This window comes from Apis mellifera, linkage group LG11 (assembly GCF_003254395.2).
Source record: "Apis mellifera strain DH4 linkage group LG11, Amel_HAv3.1, whole genome shotgun sequence".
NCBI lineage: Eukaryota > Metazoa > Arthropoda > Insecta > Hymenoptera > Apidae > Apis > Apis mellifera.
In genome coordinates, this window is record NC_037648.1 from 14935044 (window position 1) to 14956631 (window position 21588).

At 29.4% G+C, this 21588-nt stretch overlaps 3 protein-coding genes across 9 annotated transcripts; 1 reads left to right on the forward strand and 2 right to left on the reverse strand.

Annotated features, from left to right (window-relative positions):
* Positions 1–590: 590 nt before the first annotated feature.
* LOC412046 (trithorax group protein osa) lies at positions 591–15111 on the reverse strand. Of its 6 annotated transcripts, none has more exons than XM_006566663.3 (21): positions 14003–15111; positions 13698–13820; positions 13419–13625; positions 13118–13177; positions 9760–9892; positions 9578–9673; positions 9168–9493; positions 8626–9019; positions 8422–8547; positions 8175–8356; positions 7938–7979; positions 7004–7192; positions 6019–6238; positions 5770–5946; positions 5498–5608; positions 5171–5330; positions 4838–5096; positions 4557–4722; positions 4180–4481; positions 3786–4025; positions 591–3700 (listed from the first exon to the last, which is right to left on the reverse strand). In XM_006566663.3, the coding sequence occupies exons 1-21, from the start codon at positions 14840–14842 to the stop codon at positions 1742–1744; spliced, it is 6312 nt and encodes a 2103-aa protein (XP_006566726.1). In that variant the 5' UTR covers positions 14843–15111; the 3' UTR covers positions 591–1741. The 6 variants fall into 6 exon arrangements, with proteins under 6 accessions (XP_006566726.1, XP_006566725.1, XP_006566728.1 ...); XM_006566662.3 differs by having other exon boundaries at positions 6995–7192; positions 14003–14842; XM_006566665.3 differs by lacking the exon at positions 7938–7979.
* Positions 15112–16216: 1105 nt separating this feature from the next.
* LOC409329 (mannose-1-phosphate guanyltransferase beta) lies at positions 16217–18712 on the forward strand. The gene is made up of 5 exons (XM_392845.7): positions 16217–16370; positions 16804–17017; positions 17083–17476; positions 17542–17935; positions 18217–18712. The coding sequence occupies exons 2-5, from the start codon at positions 16865–16867 to the stop codon at positions 18383–18385; spliced, it is 1110 nt and encodes a 369-aa protein (XP_392845.4). The 5' UTR covers positions 16217–16370; positions 16804–16864; the 3' UTR covers positions 18386–18712.
* On the reverse strand, positions 18469–21311 carry LOC100576647 (separin). 2 transcript variants are annotated; one of them, XM_026443762.1, is made up of 9 exons: positions 21026–21311; positions 20705–20921; positions 20304–20482; positions 20022–20158; positions 19724–19940; positions 19273–19583; positions 19028–19195; positions 18782–18927; positions 18469–18683 (listed from the first exon to the last, which is right to left on the reverse strand). In XM_026443762.1, the coding sequence occupies exons 1-9, from the start codon at positions 21224–21226 to the stop codon at positions 18535–18537; spliced, it is 1725 nt and encodes a 574-aa protein (XP_026299547.1). In that variant the 5' UTR covers positions 21227–21311; the 3' UTR covers positions 18469–18534. The 2 variants fall into 2 exon arrangements, with proteins under 2 accessions (XP_026299547.1, XP_026299546.1); XM_026443761.1 differs by having other exon boundaries at positions 20304–20593.
* Positions 21312–21588: the final 277 nt, after the last annotated feature.

The following is a 21588-nucleotide window of genomic DNA, read 5'->3' on the forward strand; positions in this document are numbered from 1 at the left end:
ATACATATATATATATATATACATATGCATATGCATACATACATATATATATATATATATATATATATATATATATATATATATATATATATATAAAATATGTGAACAATAGTTTCATTTATTTGACAGACACTATTCCCCACCCCTTTTTCTACCAGCACCCCATCCTTCATGCATACAGCCAAGACACTCGCTGCTTTCACTATCATTATACAACACAAACTTTCCTTCACGCATAATCAAAAGCACGAGAAGATGCATGAAACTGCGCACAACATTCTTTCTGTCTCTGTTACATACACACGCATTTAAAAGACGAATCGATTCAAATTGTCATTCACTTATTCTTTTCTGACTTCTTATTTATTTTTTCTTTTATTATTTTTTTCGTCTTTTTATTCATTCACATACACACATGCATACTGATTCTCATTTATATCTCATTCAAATTTAATCTTTTCTTCATGTTTCTAACAGCAAAATGATCACGCTATTTATCAATCTTTTCCTCCATTTCCTTTTCTATTTTTGAATCTCTTATCATTCTTGCTTTCATCCATTCTTTCATACATCAACTTTCATTACATTCATTCATTAATCGGTTTTCCTTCTTGCTCTCTTTTTTTTAGCAATGTCTTTCTTCAGTTCTAGTTTTGCCTGTGCTTCTAAAGTCGAGACTCTTGGTGGCCCACGTTTTCTTTATTTTCTTTCTTTTTGTCTGCAAGCGAAACCACCGTGAGCGTACGAGCCGTGTTACATCATCTTTTATTTTTTTTTGTTATCTTATTACACGACGCGGCGCAATTCGAATAAGATTCAATGGAAGTGTGTGTTATCTACAAAATATCTTAATTACTCGCTAATTACAGCACAAAACATGCAAATATAAAAATTTGCATCATATTATCGTTAATATTTATATATATAATCGTCACCCAATATTCTTTATCGTTCACATCGCACCATTTTAGGTTCGTCAAAACAGATTTCTTTCTTAGTTGTTTAAACGTCATTTATCTCATTCCTTTTTTTTTTTTTATATATTATTATGCTGCTTAACGATTATTTCATTTTTCTCATCTTTTTAACATGTTATGTTTTTCTTTTTTACCCTCTTCCCATCTTCCCTTTATCACTACACCCCGTTTATATCTCTACGAGTTCTTATTTTTCCATTTTTCGTCTTTTCTTTGTTCACAGTTTAGTTCTTCCTCGCATATTTTTTTCCTTTTTTATTAACTATGAAACATCTTACACTATCGATATTATTCCAATTCATGAAGTAAGAAAGATATACTCGATGCGATTCATGTAAACAGCGTCGTAGTATACCTTAACTTACTAACACCGATAATTAACTTTCTTACTTCTCTGTTGTTTTCTTTTTTGTTATTCGATATAAAACTACAACCACATGGTGTTATGTTATATCGACACTTTGTTCCTTTTCTACACACTCTAAATCCCGCATTTTATTTTTTTTTCATCGATTTTCCTTCTATATAATCTTGTTTTTTGTTCACTCGCACTCGTTTTAACTATCTTTCTAACATTTCTCGCTCTCATATTTCCTAAAATGAATAGCAGCAACAGCAGCTTTTTTCTACAAGCTGTCTCTCGTGTCTCTTATTTGGACACAAAAATTGATCACTTTTTGCACAAGGGGGCTAAACAAACAAACCCGCGGATCAACCAAGAACGAAAAAAGAAGAGGAATATACGATCCATTAATAAAATAAAGTTACGTGCCCCTGGAACACTGGAACAATACACGAGCAACAATCGCAGCCACCTGCTGATCTAAAATTTGACTCATCACTAAGGCGAGCAATCGTGATTCATGTTGTAATAGCAGAGTTCTGTTATCAGGATGCCTAGCAAGGTTCAACAATGTGCCGGCTGCACGTCGTAGCATATCCAAACTTGTGCCCATTGATTCGGGATTATCACGCAGTGCTGCCAATCCATGCTGATTTGCAACTCCTAATGCGCTCGATTCTGCTTGCTCGATGAATGCTACCAACAATGCTACACAAGGTGTCTGCAAAGCAATTGTACGAGCAACACCGCTATCTGCTGCGGATAGAAAATGGAGCAGATTCACGCCAAATTCGCGCAATACTTGCTCTTCGCTTCGGCAAAGTAACCTGGTCAATACCGAACAAAGTCTCTGGAGTCTCGAGTATGGAGGTGTAGCAACCACCAGATCCACATTGCATTCTGTTACGCAAAGCTTGCATAAAGCCTCCAGTGCTAATCGTTGCGGTGATAAAGAAGAATTCGGACCAACTGTAGGAAAAGGATCTTGTCCATGAGCAGCCGGACATACGGCCCAATGTAAAAGACCATCCAATACCGGTCGAGATATTTCTTCTGGATGTTGACTTAAATCCATATGACCAGCTATATTTGCTGCCATAACAAGTACATTTTCTCTTATGTGATGCAAAAAATCCCACCACCATTCACTCTCTCCTTGTAAGCTACTACATGAATCCGCGAAATCTGCATCTTCTTCGCGATCATAGTTTCTTGTCTTCTGTGTCCTCACTGGATGCTCATGATGCAATAACAATAACTTACCAAGAAGACTTAAAAATGTCACATTTTTGGCAAATTCAGCCTCGTTACCCGGGATAAATGTGAGATTCCTTAGTATTGTGGATAAACACACACAACGTCGAGCCAGATTATCTTGTGTTTCCGTAACAAGATATAAACTTGCTTCGTCCCTTGAATAACTTTCGTCCTCATAATCGCTTATTCGTCTTCTTTTCAATGTACCTGCTGGATCTCTTATTTTTAATCTTGGTCCCTCCTTATTATCATTTTTCATTACTGATTCTTGTTCTTCATTTTCTATTTTAATCTCATTTTTTTCCATTTCAATATTATTTGTTGTATCATTTAAACCATTTTGTGCTAGTATAAGTTCCTCTTCGGATTTTTGCATATCTGAAAAGTGTTCACCCATATTGTTATTTACTTTTGCTTCTGTATCACATTCTTTTTTAAATCCGTCATTCTTTTTTTCGAATAATTCTCTCGTAAGATCGTTCATCTCAACTGGTTCCTTTTTAATCCTTGATAAAACATCACTTAAAGTCTTTGTCTTCTTCTTCTTGTCCAATTGCTTCTTTTCATTCGTTTCTTTTGGCTTCTCTCCAGATTCAGTTATTTTTTGAGAGAATTCTAGTGATTCGAGCGTACCAGAATCTGCTTTGGTTTCATCTTTCAAATCTGTACACTCTACTTCCTTTTGCAGCAAAGGTGGTTTTTCATCTCGAAGGAGACGTGCAAATGGCACTGTTCCTATTTCAGATTGAAAACACGTTACTATATATTTAGTCGTGTTATTATCGACTTGCCAAGGTTCAGTTTCTGATTCACAATCTTGATGATCCCAAGACCTTCTTGTGTCTAAAACAAATAAATCGTCGTCTCTCGGAATAATTTTTACCGGACGACCTCGTCTAGACAAAAGCGTGTAATTTGATGATGAAAGCAATTTGGTTCGATCTTCAGGATCAATAGGACGCGTCACGGCACCAAGATCGACTTCTGGACCATCTGCTGATTGATTCCAATTACGATCGTCTTCATTTACAGGTGATTCAAACATATCAGACAAAGAACGTGAGAAATGTTCCAGTAAAACATCCAAAAGCCCAGGCAAGTGTGCCAACCCAAAATAACTTACCTGCAGAATTTATTTCATTATAATTTAGTATTTTCATTCATTGATCATTATAAAAGAAATAAAAAGATATTAAGATAAAACTTACAGAAGAATCATCGAATAATAAAATATTTAATACATCAAGAGCCCAACAGCTCTCAGCTAATAAGCCTGATCTTAAAGCCATCATAATACGCCAAGCTTCTATTGGTGCTACATCAGCACGTGTAAGTTTCCGGCGTTTATACAGAAGTGGAGTTATTGCTTCCACGCTATCCGGAGGGAATGTCATTTCTCTTTTTGATGTAGGTTGCTGGTTAATCATCGGATTTATACCAAGCTGATTCTATAAATCAATGTCAATTTATACATAATAATACATTAAAAAAGAAAATAAAAATTAAATAAAAAAAATAAAAATAAATTAAAAAAGATAACTAAACAAAATTTTTAAAAATAAATAACATTCTATATTTAAATAGCAAATATAGAATAATTACCTGATGATTTCCAGGTGCAGGATAAAGAGGGGACGGTTGATTCGAATAACGGTGATCCCACGGTGGAGGAGCATGAGCTATAGCATTCAATGTTGGTTGAGGAGTAGTTCTATTTGGTTGTTGACTACCCCATTGTTGATTATTAGCAAGTCCTGACGAAGGTGTAGAAGAAGCAGATTGTGGTGTTTGCTGTTGCGATTGTTGTTGTTGTTGTTGTGTCTGAGATTGTGGTTGTTGAGATGGATACTGAACTCTATTATTTCCACTAGTACTATTGTATTGATTTGTTGTATTTGGCCATCCTACAATTAATGAATCTTTTTTAATATTTTTATTCGTACCTATAATTTAGTTATAAAAATGATAATGAAATTTGCCTGGATACGCTGGTCGTTGTTGATTATATTGAGGATATTGTTGATCTTTGGCAAAATCTGGATGACGTCGAGGAGGGTTAGGACCTGGAGGTGGTGGTGGCATATTTTTATTTGCATTTGCACCACTTGAATATATCTGCGTTCCTCCAGGAGCTCCATATCCACCCTTTAAATTATAATATTGATTATAATATTTCATTGAAAGATATAATAAAAAGAATAAAAAACTATAATGAAAAGACAAAAAAGACAAGACAAAAATAAAAAATACATAATATTACCTGTTCTTGTCGATAGTAATCTTGAGGGCAAGAATAAGATGAAGCAGCAGAAGGCTGTGAAGGTGAAGAAGGTTGGCTAGTTGCTGTTTGTTGTGGTACAGTAGCTGGATGTGCTTGTGGTGCAGATGGATAGCTATTACTTCTTGCATTAGGTGGTGTTCCTGCTGAGTAATTCGCAGGTTGTTGACTACTACTGTATCTATTATATATATCTTGTCCACCAGCATTATTTGGTGGCATATTTCCTCCTGGATATCCTCTGTAAGATTTTTAGAAATTATATTCTACTCTTTTATTATTAAATAAAACCTTAAAATGATTTCAATTTTTAACCTGTCAACATCTGGTACATAAGGTGAATAATGCGATCGGGGTGAATAAGGTTGATTGAATTCTCCCTGTTGTGACAATGTATTTGCTTGGGGCCGGATGTATTGATCTTGAGGATAATTTTGATAGGAACCTGTATTTTGGTAACTGCCTTGTTGTATGCCTTGAATAAGATTGTTCCAATATCAAAATAAAAATTCAATTATTTTAAATAATAGAAAAAAAATAAATAAAACAAAACTTGTATAAATATTAAAGATAAATTGAAAGAAAATACTTAAAGGAAATTTGGTTATATATTGTGAAAGGAGACAAGGGTGAGAGAAATACCTGAGGCTCGTAGCGGACCAGGGTGGGGCGTTGCGTTCGACTTGCGAAAAAGGCGTCCCACGCCGTCGTCGAACGGATTCGTGCTATTCTGCCCGCCCTGGTTCAAACCACCTACCAGAACATATTCTCTCAACCGCAATTCCTTTCACATGATTAATAAAGTGTTCGTATTAAACACTTTTCCAAATCAATCAATTATTCAAATTTTGTATTTTATTTATTATAAAATATTTAAAAATACTAAAAATGAATAATAGAAAAAAATTTTTTACCTTGATGCGGAGAAGGTGCACTACTTTGACTTGGAGGTCTTGGAGGAGGAGGCGTATATTCTGACGAAGGACCTCCTGGTGTGCCTCCAGTATAACTACTTTGATAACTTCCATAACCATCCATGGAAGCATTGCTTGATCCAGCAGCAGGGAACGAATCTTGTGAATTGGAAGATCCTAAAAATCATAATATATTAATTAAAAATAGTTAAGTAATCTTAAAAAAAAAAAGACATTTTAAAAATATACCTGGTGAGGGTACAGAAGCAGTTGCTTTTGATGGTTTCTTTTTTGAACCAGCTTCAACTTGATTTATAATAGGCTGAGGATCCACACCTCCACGATCGAAGTGGCATTCATATGCCAACAAGTGCTTAGTATAGTGTTTTCGTAATGTATATGCTGCACTGCTACTTGCTCCAATGCCCAATAAACCAGCTATATCTTTCCATGTTTTGTTTTTGGTCACCTATAGAAAATTAACATCAAAAATTTTCTCATTAATATTTGTTCAATTGTTCATTTTTTTTTTAGCAGAGAATCTAAACAGACAAAAATCTGTATTTTGAAAACGCAAAATAACAAATAAAAGAATATATAAAAAAAAAATATATCACGGCGGCTATCAATATAAAAAGAAATTAAATATTAGTTTGATAAAAAAAATTTTTTTTCTGTATATACAAATACCTCGATTCCTGATCATGCAAGTATGAAAAATGAAACGAATAGACAAAAGTACAATCGAAACGAATTACCGTTATACATTGATACTAAAAGTTTATTCTTCGCTGAATATTAGAATAATTCCATATAGCACCAAGGTTTGTAGATCAGGTCGTTTTCCATACGTGTTGAATGACTACTTTAAGAAAAGACGAGTTAAGCTTCTTTTTTTTTTCATAATTTTATAAACAGTATACGAGAAAAAAAAACTATATAGCAAAAAATATAATATAAATCATGCACAATTCAGCGCACACAGAAACAAAGCATATTTTATAATTGTATACATCAAATATATAAAAAGAAATAAATAACTATTGATATAATTGAAAATGCTAATAAGAAACAAAAACTCATTGATCGAGTTATTAATGGTTTTATGGTATGTATCAAATGTGTACACAATATCAAAAAGAACAAAAACACGAAACACATAGAGAATTATAAAAAAAAAAAACTACTATAAAGACACCGAGGGCTAGATGGAACTACACTGCACCTTGCATACCTCCATGAAGCCCCCCCTCTCTTTCACGTAGAGGTATAGCCGAAATAAGTCGAGGGGGTTCTTGGAGATGGTAGGACAGCTAGTAATAGGTGTTCTTCGTTCTTCCATGAAATTAACTAATTTATCCAGCCATGTTCTTCGTTCCATTGAATCATCCATTTCGTATAGCTTTGCTAAACTGTCTGGTTTCTGAAATTATTATTATGAAATTTGTTAATTTTCTCTATATTAAATATAGTTCTAATTTTTCTTGTACATTTGATGTACTATTTTCTAAGGATACTTTCATTTACAATGTCATTTAATTGCTTGTAATAAGTAAAAATTGTAAGTATAATAAGTAAAATATATTCATATGAATATATTTTAAAATAATTAATGTCATAAGCTATATGTTTCATGCAAAAAGTGATGTTTTTTTAAATGATAAAATAAATAAAAGCAAAAAATATATATGTATATAAATATATACATCATGCGATTATACAAAGCAAAATATAAAAATAATATAAAAATTTTGCGAAAGATTAAAAAATGTAAAAAATAAGCAGGTTTTAGGACAATTATATATATTATAGAATATATTTTTTTTTGTTTCTGAGTTTATATCTTTGTTTGGTTAATACCAGAGATTGTTATATAGATAAGCATATATGCGAAATATAATTACTGTATAATTTTTAATAATCACGATAATAATCACGATAATAATCACGATTAATAATTACGATAATATTCCGTCTAATAACGCAAATGAAACAATGATACATAGATGTTTCTGTAAAGAGTACAATGTTAAAATAGAGAAAGTTAAAATAATTACATTTGCTAAGCAAATATCAGAATATCTAGTTAAAACGAAGCACGAAGCATTCAGTGTAAATAGTATGTTGTGCAACGGTATAATAAATACTTATAGTGAATAAACAGTAACCTTAGATCTGTACGGGTCTTGAGGCACATGACTGTTAAATACCTGTAAAATATATAAAATATTGAAAAGCCGAAAAAAACTATAGTATAAAAACACATTATCCCTGATTGTTTATTATTTTTAGCATTTTCATGTAGAAACATTTAAACATGCAAAATAAAGATACAGATATACATACGAAAATAGTAATCATTATGTCAGATTCTTAAAAATTATGTAATGAAACGAAATACATACAGGACTAGCAGGAGTACGTGGCCAACCAGGACTGTTCATATCAGGATATTCTTCGTGTATCGAGTTAATACTCGCTGCGCCAGGTGATGGAACTGTACTTTGTGGTGTAGTTGGATGACTATGATATCCTCCTATCATTTCTTTCCGTACCTTTGGTGTAAATGCTGGATCTTCTCCAGAAGCTATATTAAAATAAAATTATGCATTTTCATAAAGTGAAATATATCTTTTAAAATTTTGTACCAACCAGCTGATGCATTTGATAATGTAGATTGTTGAGAACCTTCATCTAAAGATGTACCATCAGGACCAGTTGTTATTACAGATGTAACGGTGCCACTTGAAGTAGAGGTAACATTTATACCTGAAGTACCTACATAAATAAATATTTTCAATTATTATTCTATTAAAAAATTATATGAAACAAAATATATGATAAAATGACATATACCTGAAGCAGTAGTAGTTATACCACTATCATTAGAAGTTTCAGTAGTAAGATCTGCAGAATTATGACTGGCTGGTGTTGGTGTTGAAGTAGGATGTGAGTTAGGTGTAGTACTTGGTGGAGGCATTGGACTTCCTTCATGATTGAGAGGTGGTGTGGCCGCAGGAGTATGCAAATGTGGTACAGCTGAGCTAGTTGGTGGTGGCTGACTACTAATATGATTAGGTGATGGTGGTGGAGGACCCATTGAACTTGCTGGTGGGCCCATATTACCAATCACAGCAACTCCAGGAGTACCTGGTGGTACCATACCTGTTGTACTACTACCTCCATAAACTTGAGGTGGACCTGGACTAGGTGGCATTCCTGGTGGTACACTATTAAATCCCATTTTATGCTACAAGAAAATAATACATTGATTTTATATAACTAATTTTTATATATTATTATTATATATTATTATTTTTATATATTGTTTTTATATAAGTAATTTTTATATAATTAACATTAAATTTTTATTTATTTTTAAAATATATTTTACTTACAGTGTATGGAGGATATTGCACCAAATTATTAGGTCTATTAGAAGCCTGATATTGATTATTAGGTGGTGGTTGTGAATTAGCTGGTGATGGATATCCTTGTGGAAATTGTACATGTGGACGTGGAGGTGGATAGGTACCTTGCGTATGATAACCTCCAGGCTGGCCTGCAGCCGTCCCACTAGCTGCATATCCCATACCACCACCCATTGGATTCATTCCACCAAGGCTTGCTGAACCAGGTCCTGGTTGAACAACACCAGGACCAGTATTATTCATTTTATAACTATGCATGTGTGGTGAAGGACCCAATGGTTGTTGGTATGCTCCTAAAAAAATATATTTTTTATATTTCTTATATAAAAAGAGATATAGATACAAAAATAAATATAAATTTTATATCTTTTACTTACCTTGAGTTGTCATAGGAGAATGGCTCATTCGTGCTGGTCCACTACCATCTGACTGGCTACTTGACGGACGTGGAGGCATCTGAACGTTTTGTTGACCTACCAAAAATATAATTTAATTTGTATATATTCAATTAAATACAATTATATTATCAAAAATATAAAAAGATTAAAAATACACAAACCAACAGCAGGGGACATTGAGCGAGAACCTGTAGATCCTGTAGGAGAAGGGGTTGGTCTCATCCCCTGTGAATTAGGTGTTCCCGGACAAGCAGGTCCATTCGAACTATCGTTACTGTTTTGTCCAGATAATTCCTAAATTATAATGTAAAACATAAAATATAAATACTAAAAATATATTATAAAAATATTTTCATTCAAAACATATTTTTATAACTGTAAAAAACAAAATAAAATAATTATAACATTTAAAATTATATTTAATTTTTAATTATTATATTATTATAAAATTTAGGATTTATTAATATAATAATTAATATTTATACAAAATAATTAAAATTCCTATAATGCCATAAAAAAAAATTAGAATCAATTATGAGAATAGAAATTACTTTTAAATAATTGTTTGATGCATAGCATCAACAATTTTTTTTAATCAATTTATTAAATTTTACATTTACTAACATAAAAAAAATTAGCAAGTTAATATAATAAATATTTATATAAACATATAGGAATAAAAATAAAATAAAAATAAAACGAAATAAAATGTCTCATAAAAAGTTCACTTCTTGAAATATTCATGTTCCTTTTATGTAGGATATTTTTTTCATATTTGAAAAGCGAAAAAATTTGGAAATGCACTCTACACACGCGGCCATTCGCCACTAATCGTACGATGCAACATAACACGTCATATACACGCGCATGTTTTCAACGATATTTAGCATATATGTACATACGTATATGGAAGGGGAGAAGAGAAGGACGAGAAGGAGAAAGAGAGAATATGTATGTGTACGTAACACCTAACATAGTTCGTCACAATGATACATTGAGAGAGTGCGCGCGGGTATATTGGAAGATAGGGAAGAGGGAGGTCAAGAGAAAGAGAAAAAAGATACAGATAGATAGCTTGAAAGAGAAAGAGAAGAAAATAAGGTAAAAGATAGATAGATAGATAAATAGATAAAGATGAGGGACGAAAGAGAGAAATAACGATACAGACAAAGAAAAACGTAGAAGAAAAGAAGAAAGAAAAAAGTGCATCATTACACCTACCAAGTGGTGGACAAATCATCCTTACAGAAGATTAGAGACTTCCTCGGATGTATCACGGAACATATAATATATACTGTGTCGGACACAAGGACTCTCAGCATGACGCGAGAATCGAAGGAGAGGCGTTACCCCGCGCACTACGACAAAACCCACCATAGATTCGTGTGTTTCCCGTACGATTTTCACAAGTTTTACGGGAATCTCATGTAATAATAGCACACTATATTTAATCATGTGTAATAGAAAAAGTCAGTGGTTTAATAAAACCATATGAAAACAGATATAATTCTTGTTTGTTACTATAGAACTACTGTTGGTTCACTGTGTACTTCGTTCGACCATCGCATGTTGTGTCAATAAGTCTCAATGTTTCGTATCGTAGATACAACCCTTTAGTACAATTATAAATTAGCTACATTCGATCGCGTAGATCATATATTTAATAGGTTAGAATCGGACAGTTGATCGTCTACGTACGTGTACGTGGCCGGGAATAACTAAAAACGTGATTCTTTTTATCGAGTGTTCCGTCACTTCGGTTTACAGATTTCGCGTCTAGCTGTTCGTTGGAGGGCGTTCTTTCGTGGCGCGGCAAGCGTTCGGAAACTGTCGGCTATTTCCGTCGCTCTTCAACGAAGAATACTCGTGTGCTCCAAAAAGCCCGAGAATATATGAGAAAGAAAACCACTAAAGTATAGAAACTACAGAAAATAAATATTTTTTTTAAATAAATTTAGTGAAAATCCATAAACTGATTAAATACTATTTATAAATCTTTATTAATAGTAAATTTTTTTTGGTATATTAATTACTGCGTATTAATTGTTTTTAATTATTTTACTATTATTTATTATTACTTATTATTGAAAATTTCTAATTTTGATAAATTTATTTTTATAAATTATATAAATATATTGAATATTTAATTTTATATAAATATATTGAATTATTATATAAATATATTGAATATTATAAATTATAGTAAGTTAAAATAAAACAAATAAATTCACATAAATAAAAAAATTTTAAGAATATTTTGTATTGTTATTTTTTTTTATATTATGATATTAATTATATCGAGGGTAATTGATTTCTATTAAAAATTTTTATGAAAAATTAATATATAATATATTATATATATATATATAATATATATAATATATAATCTGTTAAACATATTTAATAATAAATAATAAAATTTATTATAATATCAATTTTTCAATAAATAAATGACTTAGATTTATTGACAGATATAATATTACATGCAAATAGAATTCAATTAATATTATTTAAAATAATTATTAGTTGTTTAAAATATTCATCACTTTTCAGCAGCGTCATACGAGAACTTCGATAGCATGTCGCAAAGTGACAGTTGCATGATCTAACGAACCGAATATAGCTGAACGATATAAAACGTCAGAAGTAGTGGGGAAACTACCTCAGATACTCACTTTTCTCCCCACCACCGATTTGAGCGAATCACATACTTGCTCTCGCTTGCTTCTCTATACTCAGGTAACCTGTGTAATACTCTTGCTTCTCGCACTACCCGCCCATCTACATTGAAAGAAGCAAGAGATCGAATACATAAAGGAAGAGAGATGTTTGCCATACGTGCATGCGAGAATGTATTGAAAAGAGACAAGTAGACAAACGGAGTGGGGAAGAAGAGGGGAAGGGGGGAGAAGGCAGAAAGGGGAAGTCACTAATATCTGGGGCTCCAGCGGCCGCGCAACTCGCGCCCTAATCGAACTCTACAAGTCGCTTATTCTCCATCCCCACTTCCTACACCGTGCCCCTCCTATAGATGGGCAACTCATACTCAAGAGATCTCCCTTTCGCTCACTCATGTTTGCTCTTTTCAGGAGAGAAGTATCGAAGTTCTCCCGTCCACTGTATCTAAGATCAAATGGCATTTTTATGCAATGTGAAATTAAAATTTGCTTTGTAATGCCGATTATCATTCTATATAAAAGTTATCGTTACTTTTACTTATATCATTTGTTTTTGGATGAAATCGAAATCGAATCACTAATACTAAAAAATAATACTAACACGCGCACATGTGCATTCATGCGCATGTGCTTTTTAAAATCAAAATAAATCACAATTAGTAGAAAATCATAAAAAATTTTAACTTATTTTGTTTTATAGAAATATTTGTCAAAAAAAATTTTATATATTTTATATAGTGCATTTCAATTATTAATATATATAATTTTTTTTAATCTTATATAATTTTGAGACATGCTATTATTTGAAATTCTTTAGAATATATAAAATTTTAACACTTACCCCTGAATCAATTCCTTGAGTATTAGGAGTTGTTGATCGTTGCTGTAGATTGTGAAAACTCTGTAAACATAATACAAAATTATTGTAAAAAAATTAATTTTTTAAATTTTATATATTTAATTTTTTAAAAAATTTTTTAAATGCAAATAATAATTTGTTTTCATTAATATACCAAAATAAAGAAGATTTTCAGATTTTTGTTTATATATATAAATTATTATTATAGAAAATAGAAATTTTTTTCTTTATATTACATGATATTAATTGACTAGGATAAAATTGTATTATCTATATAACTTACTTGAGATTGGCCAGTTGACTGTGGTTGTGGTGATGCAGAAGGTGGTGGTGCTGGAGATTGAGAAAGAGCACGTTGTGGTGACTGACTGGAAGGATTGGTTTGATTGGCTGGAGGTGGTGGTGGATTTGGTGGTCCACCTTGATTCCAACCTCTTTGTTCTGTATAAAGACTGGAAGGATGGCTACTTTGCGTAGTATATGAATTTAGCTAAAAAATATAAATAATTAATTATTATGAATAAGTATTATATTCAATTATTATTTAATTATTATTAAATACCTGATGGTGACTGTATGGTGCATGAGGTCTTGCAGGAGAAGAATAACGTTGTGTATATTGTTGATATGGCATAGGAGTTGGAGAACTAGGTCCTCCAGGACCTGCATGTAATCTTGGTGATCCCTGTATATTATAAAACATATTCAATTATATAATTATGAAAAAAATAATAAATCATATATTTTATAAAATATAAAATATATGTAAATTATTATTATAAAATAATAATTTTAAATTACAATTAAAATATATAATTTAAAATATTAAAATATTATATATAATTAAATAAGTATAAACATTTCTACCGTCTGTGGAGGACGTTGACCAGGTTGTGGATAGACTGGAGGGACAACTGGAGGTCGTTGAATGGGCCATGGTTGTTGATATGGCTCTGGCCCCATTCCAGGATAATTTCCATGAAAACGATGTACAGGTGTAGATGCTTGAAGTAACTGATTTAATGTAGGTGTCGGACCAGTAGCTTGTGATATACTTTGTCCTGATAGAAACCTTGGTTGTCCTGGAAAACTGCTTGGTGTAGCTCCTACATATGCCAATCGTGATTCAATCTTGGAAGCTGCATAATGCTCTTCCATCTCTGCTCGATGAACTCTTTCACTTTCATGTATTAAGTGTTTACCATGATAATCCAATTGTTTTCCAGGAAAGTCTCCATGCTTTCCTATATATTCTGGTACCTGCTTACTTGGATATTCAGTCAATGATTTGGAGGGAAATTCATTTGATTTGTTGGTATACTCCTCAGGGTAATCACGTATAACGTTCGACGTAAACGGATGTCCGGGATGGTTTGGATGCCCGGGCGTATCGAGAGGCTCTTGCTTGCCAATAGATTCTTGAGGAGCCTGTCCAGCTTCTCTAGGTGATTTTACTTCACCGGCAGTGTGTCCACCAATGTCCTCGCGGTATTGACTCATCTCGAAACCCGTGTCCCCGCCGCGATTCACATATTTAAGCAGCTGGGCCGCGCCCCGGGATACTTTATCACCCGGCTCTGGATCCAGCTGCTGCTTCGTATTAACACTTGCACTATTCCCACCGACTTGCGGACGTTTCTGTGCACATTTCACGGACTCGTTCAGCTTCACATCGTTTTGTTGGCTCTCGGCTTGCGTCGCAGCCATGTTCTCTCCTCACGGAGCCATCGTCGTCTCATAAACTGGCCAATCGCGGGACCTCGTGTGTCTCGCGTACTATGTACTCGAAATCGAAATCCTTTTCTGTTGAATCTCTTTTATCGTACTCAAGTCTTTCCACCACATCCTCAATCAGACTAGTGAAGGCTAAGCACCGAACTAACAATTTTTGCTTCCTGCCGTTTTCAAAGTAGAAGGAACCAAAAAAAAAACTCATACACGAACGTCAAAAGCAGCGTCGCATGTACTACGCCATCTTGTGGTTATACTACAAATTACTAATATTTAACTCTCATTTACAATTTGCGACTTTTCCAAACTATTTAGTAGTTTCATCAGGATTTCCTTTTAAGTAATGTATATTTTTGTCTCTGATGAAGATTCACCTCTATTTCTAAAATCGAGAATATGAAATGAAATCCTTATTTAATTATTTTCATATAAAGATCATTCATCTTATCTAATAAAATAATTTTTATATTTATATATTTTAGCATAAAAAAGTTAAATTATAATGCATATTTATATTGTAAAGAATTAAAAATAACAAAAAATATATTATAAAAATATATAAACTTTTAAAAAAATAAATGATTTTAAAAAAAATTAAAAAGTTATAATAATATTATTAATATTCTCGCGTAATATATTATATATTTATAATAATTTTTTTGATAATAAGTGAAAGTGATAATAAGTGAAAGAAAATATTTATAATATAATTTTCTAATTTTTATTTTTATTTTTATTTTTTCTATTTCTACGCATAAGATAACATTTTTTTCGCACAAACATAAAAACTTTATAAATAATCTATTATAGTGAATTATATTATTTTTAATTTCGTATATTAAAAAAAAAAATAAAATAAAAATTTATTTAATTTGTATTTATCTTTATATTAAAATTTCTTTAATTTATATTTATAAATATAATTTCTTTCAAATTAATTTTAGAAATAAGTATCCACAACAAAAAAATATTAATTTTTATTATGAATTTTTATTAAATATTATTTTCAGTAATGTAAATAATGTATGAATTATCATAAAATAAGAAAAAAATGTTTGTAATCTTTATAAAAATTACAGCAATTTTAAATTTTATTATTATTTAAATTATTTTTAAAATATGATAATTATATAAATTTTTTATTCAATATATTCAAATAAATATTTACAAAATAAGTTTATAAAAACAAACATATTTATATTATGTACTTCACAATATACAAGTGACATAATGGCACTTATTGCAATTTATTACTAATAACAAGCATTTATATATCGTAATATTAATTGTAAAAAAACAAGCAAATGAATAATAATTCTGATAAGAATAATATTGTTAAAACGATTAATACTATTTAATTGTGTTAGTATTTATAATTATGCGTGTACCCTTATCGCATACGTGTGTCATGTACATACGTGTACATTATATTTCAATCCTACGTGGCAATATTCATTAATATGATTGTTTTCTACCTTTACTTATAGTGATACGTAGACATCAGGTATGTATTTTATCGATACTTGTGTAGTTTAAATATTTAAAATAAAAAATACATTTGTAAAACAAATATGTAATTAAATTTATAGTGTATTTTATTTTCAATTACATTTTTGCAGATTTTGTTATATTTTTTCAAATAATTGTTAATTGGAGATTTTATAGATAAAATCTTTTTTTTTTGTTAATAAAAATATTTTTCTTTATATATATATGTATATATATACTTTATATATATGTATAAAGTATATATAGAATGTATAATTATTATAATTAAATGTATAATTAAATATATATAGAATGTATAATTAAGATGTACATTGTATTTACACAATAATATATATAATATATATACAATAATAAGCATATATTTTTATTTACTTTTTTATATTTCTTTTATTTTTAAATCTTATTTTTAATCTTTTATCTTTTTTTAGAATAAAATTATATATGAATGTTCTACTATGAATATATTTTAACCAAGATAATTGAAGAGTAATGCAAAGGAAAAGAAAAAAATTAGAAACAATGAGAGCTGTAATTCTTGTTGGTGGATATGGAACTAGATTAAGACCCTTAACATTAAGTCGACCAAAACCATTAGTAGAATTTGCTAATAAACCAATGCTTTTACATCAAATAGAAGCTCTGGTATATTGTAATATCTTTGTGTTATCTTTATTTTTTATAAATTAATATTATAATACTTCATTTAGGTAGAGACAAATGTGACAGAAGTAATATTAGCTGTATCTTATCGGGCAGAAGAAATGGAAAGAGATTTGAGCGAAGAAGTTAAAAAATTAGGAGTTCATTTGATTTTTTCACACGAACCAGAACCACTTGGCACTGCAGGACCACTTGCACTTGTACATGATCTATTGTGTTCAGGAGATGAACCATTTTTTGTTTTAAATTCTGATATTATTTGTGATTTTCCATTTATGCAACTTTTAGAATTTCATAAAAGTCATGGTAAAGAAGGTACTATAATTGTAACTAAAGTAGAAGAACCATCAAAGTATGGTGTAGTAGTATATAGAGATGATGGAAAAATAGAAAATTTTATAGAAAAGCCACAAGAATTTATTTCAAATAAAATTAATGCAGGCAAGTATTTGTTTATTTTGAATTATAGCATATTAATTTTAACATTTTAAAATATAATTTTATAGGCATGTATATTTTGAATCCAAGTGTCTTAAAAAGAATAGAATTGAAGCCAACAAGTATAGAAAAAGAAATTTTTCCGAATATGGCTCGTGATGGAGAATTATATGCAATGGAACTAACAGGATTCTGGATGGATGTTGGACAACCAAAAGATTTTCTTAAAGGAATGAGCATGTACCTGACATCTCTAAGACAAAAGTCTCCAGCAAAATTATATTCTGGTCCAGGAGTAGTAGGAAATGTCTTAATAGATGAAACAGCAAAGATTGGCAAAGATTGTAGAATAGGACCAAATGTTACAATTGGTCCTGGTGTTATTTTATCCGATGGTTGTTGCATTAAAAGAAGTACTATTCTTAAGGCAGCTATAATAAAAGAACACGCATGGCTGGATGGGTAAATGTTAAAATAATTTATGAATTTTTTATGTGATAACATATTAATATTAACTTAAATAACTTAATTAACTTGATATTAACTTTAATATTTAATATTAATTCTAAATAAAAACAAATAATTATTTTCATTGATCAGAAATAAATAAATCTATAAATTTATTACATATATATACATAAAAAGTGAATATCAAAAATAATGAAATCGCGGATTTAAAGATCTTAAAGAGATCTTGATTCATTTTTTAATATATTTATAATGCAATGTTAATATTACTATAGGTGCATTGTGGGCTGGAAAAGTGTTGTAGGACGTTGGGTACGAATGGAAGGTACTACAGTACTTGGTGAAGATGTAATTGTTAAGGATGAATTATATATTAATGGTGGTCAAGTTTTACCTCACAAGAATATTTCCAGTTCTGTACCAGAACCACAAATAATCATGTGACCAAAAATAATATCTTAAAGTACACATCGAACATGATAAATGACCAAATTATGAAACATTTTATAAATAAACTTTTTATCAGCTTTTTTAATCATATGTAAATTGATGTTCATTATATATTCGTTTATATTTTTTTTTACATTTACAATTCAAATAAGCTTTATTGGCAGTCCTCGTACTATTATTGCAGCTGCAGTCATATAATGAGAACAAACATCTTTAGATTTTGCAATTGCTCTCAACATCTCAGGTTCTATAGATAAGTTCTGAGAGCTTTTATGTGAATTCTTTAAAAATTCTAATTATCAAATTAAAAAAAAAAAAAAACAAATTTATAAGAGTGAATTCAAACAATAAAAATAATTAAAAAGATAATTTATAATTTTTCATACTAACTTAGAATACCTAAACACCACATATTAATATCAACATCAGTCCATGGTCTATTTAATGGTGATGGAATCCAATTACTGATGAAATTTGTTGTCATTTTATCGGTATCAGCATCTGTAACTTCCCATAACATACCAAGTACACAAGGACTAAAAATAAAATAAAATAAATTAAAATTAATATATGAAATATAAAATTGATATAATATATAAAAGTAAATAAAATAAATAAAAGTAATTTTACTTTTACCTGCTTGCTATTAAATATTGATTTGAAATTCCATATGGTGGATAACGTCCTCCTACATTAAGTAATTTTACACTGCTACAGCCAAATAATAAAACAATTGATTTTACTCTAAGTCTTTCTATTTGTTCTCCTGGTAAGTATTGTATTCCATTTCCATGACCATTATACCTATGAAAATAATATATCATAAATATATTATATGTCAAATAAAATATAATATACAAAAAAAATAAAATTATATATACATTAATATATCTCGATTAATTAATGAATCTTCAAAAACTTCTTCCTGTGGTTCAATATTGTACCAACTTCTCCAATTTGGTAACCAATATTCAATAAATAATCTCATACGTTTTTCCATTTTTGATAAGTTACCTGAAGGATTAACTATACATGTACCTATATCATCTTTTACTCGAATTATTTTACAGCCATTTTCCATTGTATTTTCATGTTCTTTAAATAAAGCATATGCAATGTGCAATGATGGAAAGCGTGTAATTGGATGGAATTTTAAAATTTCCATAGATTCAAAAGGTATATAATCCATATGCTATAAAATATTAAAGAACATATAAGAAATTGTAAATTTTATATTGCAAAAAGACCAACATTATATATATATATATATATATATATATATATATATATATATATATATATAACATATTACATTTATGTTATTAAGCTTACTTCATCAATTATTAAAACTAATGTTTTCCTAGTTGCATTTTTTAACTCTTGCATACAAGGTAATTTTCCAAATATAGATAGTATAACACTGTCTGCAAGTTTATCATAATCAGAAAGTACATATTTTACAGCACGTGCTATTTCTTCTTTTGTAAGAAAACATGCTGCTAATGCTATTTTTTTTAATAACCACTTGGATCTTTTTGATATCACTTTTCTGTAATATATTGCAATAATATGATTTCTGTAATATATGTAAAAAAGATAAATTAGAAAAATGAAAATATGCTTTACTTACGAAGTTTTGTGATCAGATATAAGTTTATCTATCATTTGTACAATATCTGTTACTAAATTTTGTTTGTTTATTGGATCTGCCATAAATAAGATTCTCCATTCTCGTAACCATATATGTTCTAATGCATGCATAGCAGTCTTAAATATACATACATATATGCAAATATGTATATATACATATATATATATACATATATATATATATATATATATATATATATATATATATGTATATATATATATAAAATATTGTTAAATTTATTAATATTATTTATTTAAATACCTTCATATTTGCATTTTGTCTCTCTCTCATTTTCCAATACAATTCATTATTTGCATATGTAGTTTCTAATTCTGATCTATTATTTGAAAGTAATTTTTGAATTTCATAACAAATATCATATGAAGAATGTAAGTTGGGTTTTGGTAATACTAGACACAAGGGTTCTACTTCTTTAATTCCTGTTGGTAATACAGTAATATATATTTCATGCATTGTATCCGATTTATTTCTAGTATATGTAAAAATATCTGGAGATTTATATTGTCCAGTAATTTGGATCATATACCATTCTATATATAAAAATATATAAAAAAAGATTTGTAATAATTAATATATATATATAATATAATATAATATATTCAATAAAGTTTAAATAAAAAAATATATTTATTATTTTTAACCTTTGGGCAAATCAAAAAGTATGGTTTTTATATTTTCAATTTTATTTTTGTTATTTATATTGAATCCAACATAAGAAGATTTAAGCCCATAAGCTTGTTGTACATTTAAAATTGATTTTCGCATTTCTGTTTTTATACATCTATGTAATATTTGTTGTCGAAGAATTACAGCATGTGATTCAATCAAATGAAATATAGCTTCAAGTTCATTACCAGTCTAAAAATAATATTCATAATTATATAAACAAATTATTTTATTTCACATTACTTGGAAATATTTTTAATTCATAATATAATATAAAATTAATATATTATTGATACCTTTAAATAACAATTTGCTAACATTTTATTAAGATTTGTATATTCAACACTTCCTAAATTGCATCGTATATTCGCAAATAATTTATCAATCTCTTTCTTTAAATTTTGTATGCAATTAATTTCTATTATATTTGTTGACGTTTTTTCACATTTATCATTATTTAAATGACAATTGTCTAAAATTTCAAAAATTTCGTCCATATTAATAAATATAATTCACTCTTAATATAACTTTTGTAATAACTACTGTATACTCTTTTGCGTTTTATAATATCAATTGTAACTGTTGCTTAAATTCAAATGTAGCTAATACCAACCTATGTATATAAGGTTAGAGAAAAAAATTTATAGTAATGAAAAAATAAAATATTAATTTATAAATCTATATTTTTTTATATAATTATTAATTTCAAAATAAACTTTCATCTTTCATTTTATATGTTTAAAAATATATTTTTTAAAATATAAATATCAAAGAAAATCAAAATATGAAAACATGGTATTTAAATATTAAATAGTACTTAATATAAATTACAGTAATATAAGTCATAATTGATATAATA

Coding starts and splice junctions, on each gene's coding strand:
- LOC412046 (XM_006566662.3), bottom strand. CDS start 14,842: ATGGCTGCGACGCAAGCCGAGAGCCAACAAAACGATGTGAAGCTGAAC. Junction 7,980..8,174: donor CACGTACTCCTGCTAGTCCT/GTATGTATTTCG, acceptor TATATTTTACAG/GTATTTAACAGTCATGTGCC. Junction 4,026..4,179: donor CTGCACCTGGAAATCATCAG/GTAATTATTCTA, acceptor ATTGATTTATAG/AATCAGCTTGGTATAAATCC.
- LOC409329 (XM_392845.7), top strand. CDS start 16,865: ATGCAAAGGAAAAGAAAAAAATTAGAAACAATGAGAGCTGTAATTCTT. Junction 17,018..17,082: donor TACATCAAATAGAAGCTCTG/GTATATTGTAAT, acceptor TACTTCATTTAG/GTAGAGACAAATGTGACAGA. Junction 17,936..18,216: donor GAACACGCATGGCTGGATGG/GTAAATGTTAAA, acceptor ATATTACTATAG/GTGCATTGTGGGCTGGAAAA.
- LOC100576647 (XM_026443761.1), bottom strand. CDS start 21,226: ATGGACGAAATTTTTGAAATTTTAGACAATTGTCATTTAAATAATGAT. Junction 20,159..20,303: donor GACAAAATGCAAATATGAAG/GTATTTAAATAA, acceptor TGTATATTTAAG/ACTGCTATGCATGCATTAGA. Junction 19,196..19,272: donor ATTAATCGAGATATATTAAT/GTATATATAATT, acceptor TTATTTTCATAG/GTATAATGGTCATGGAAATG.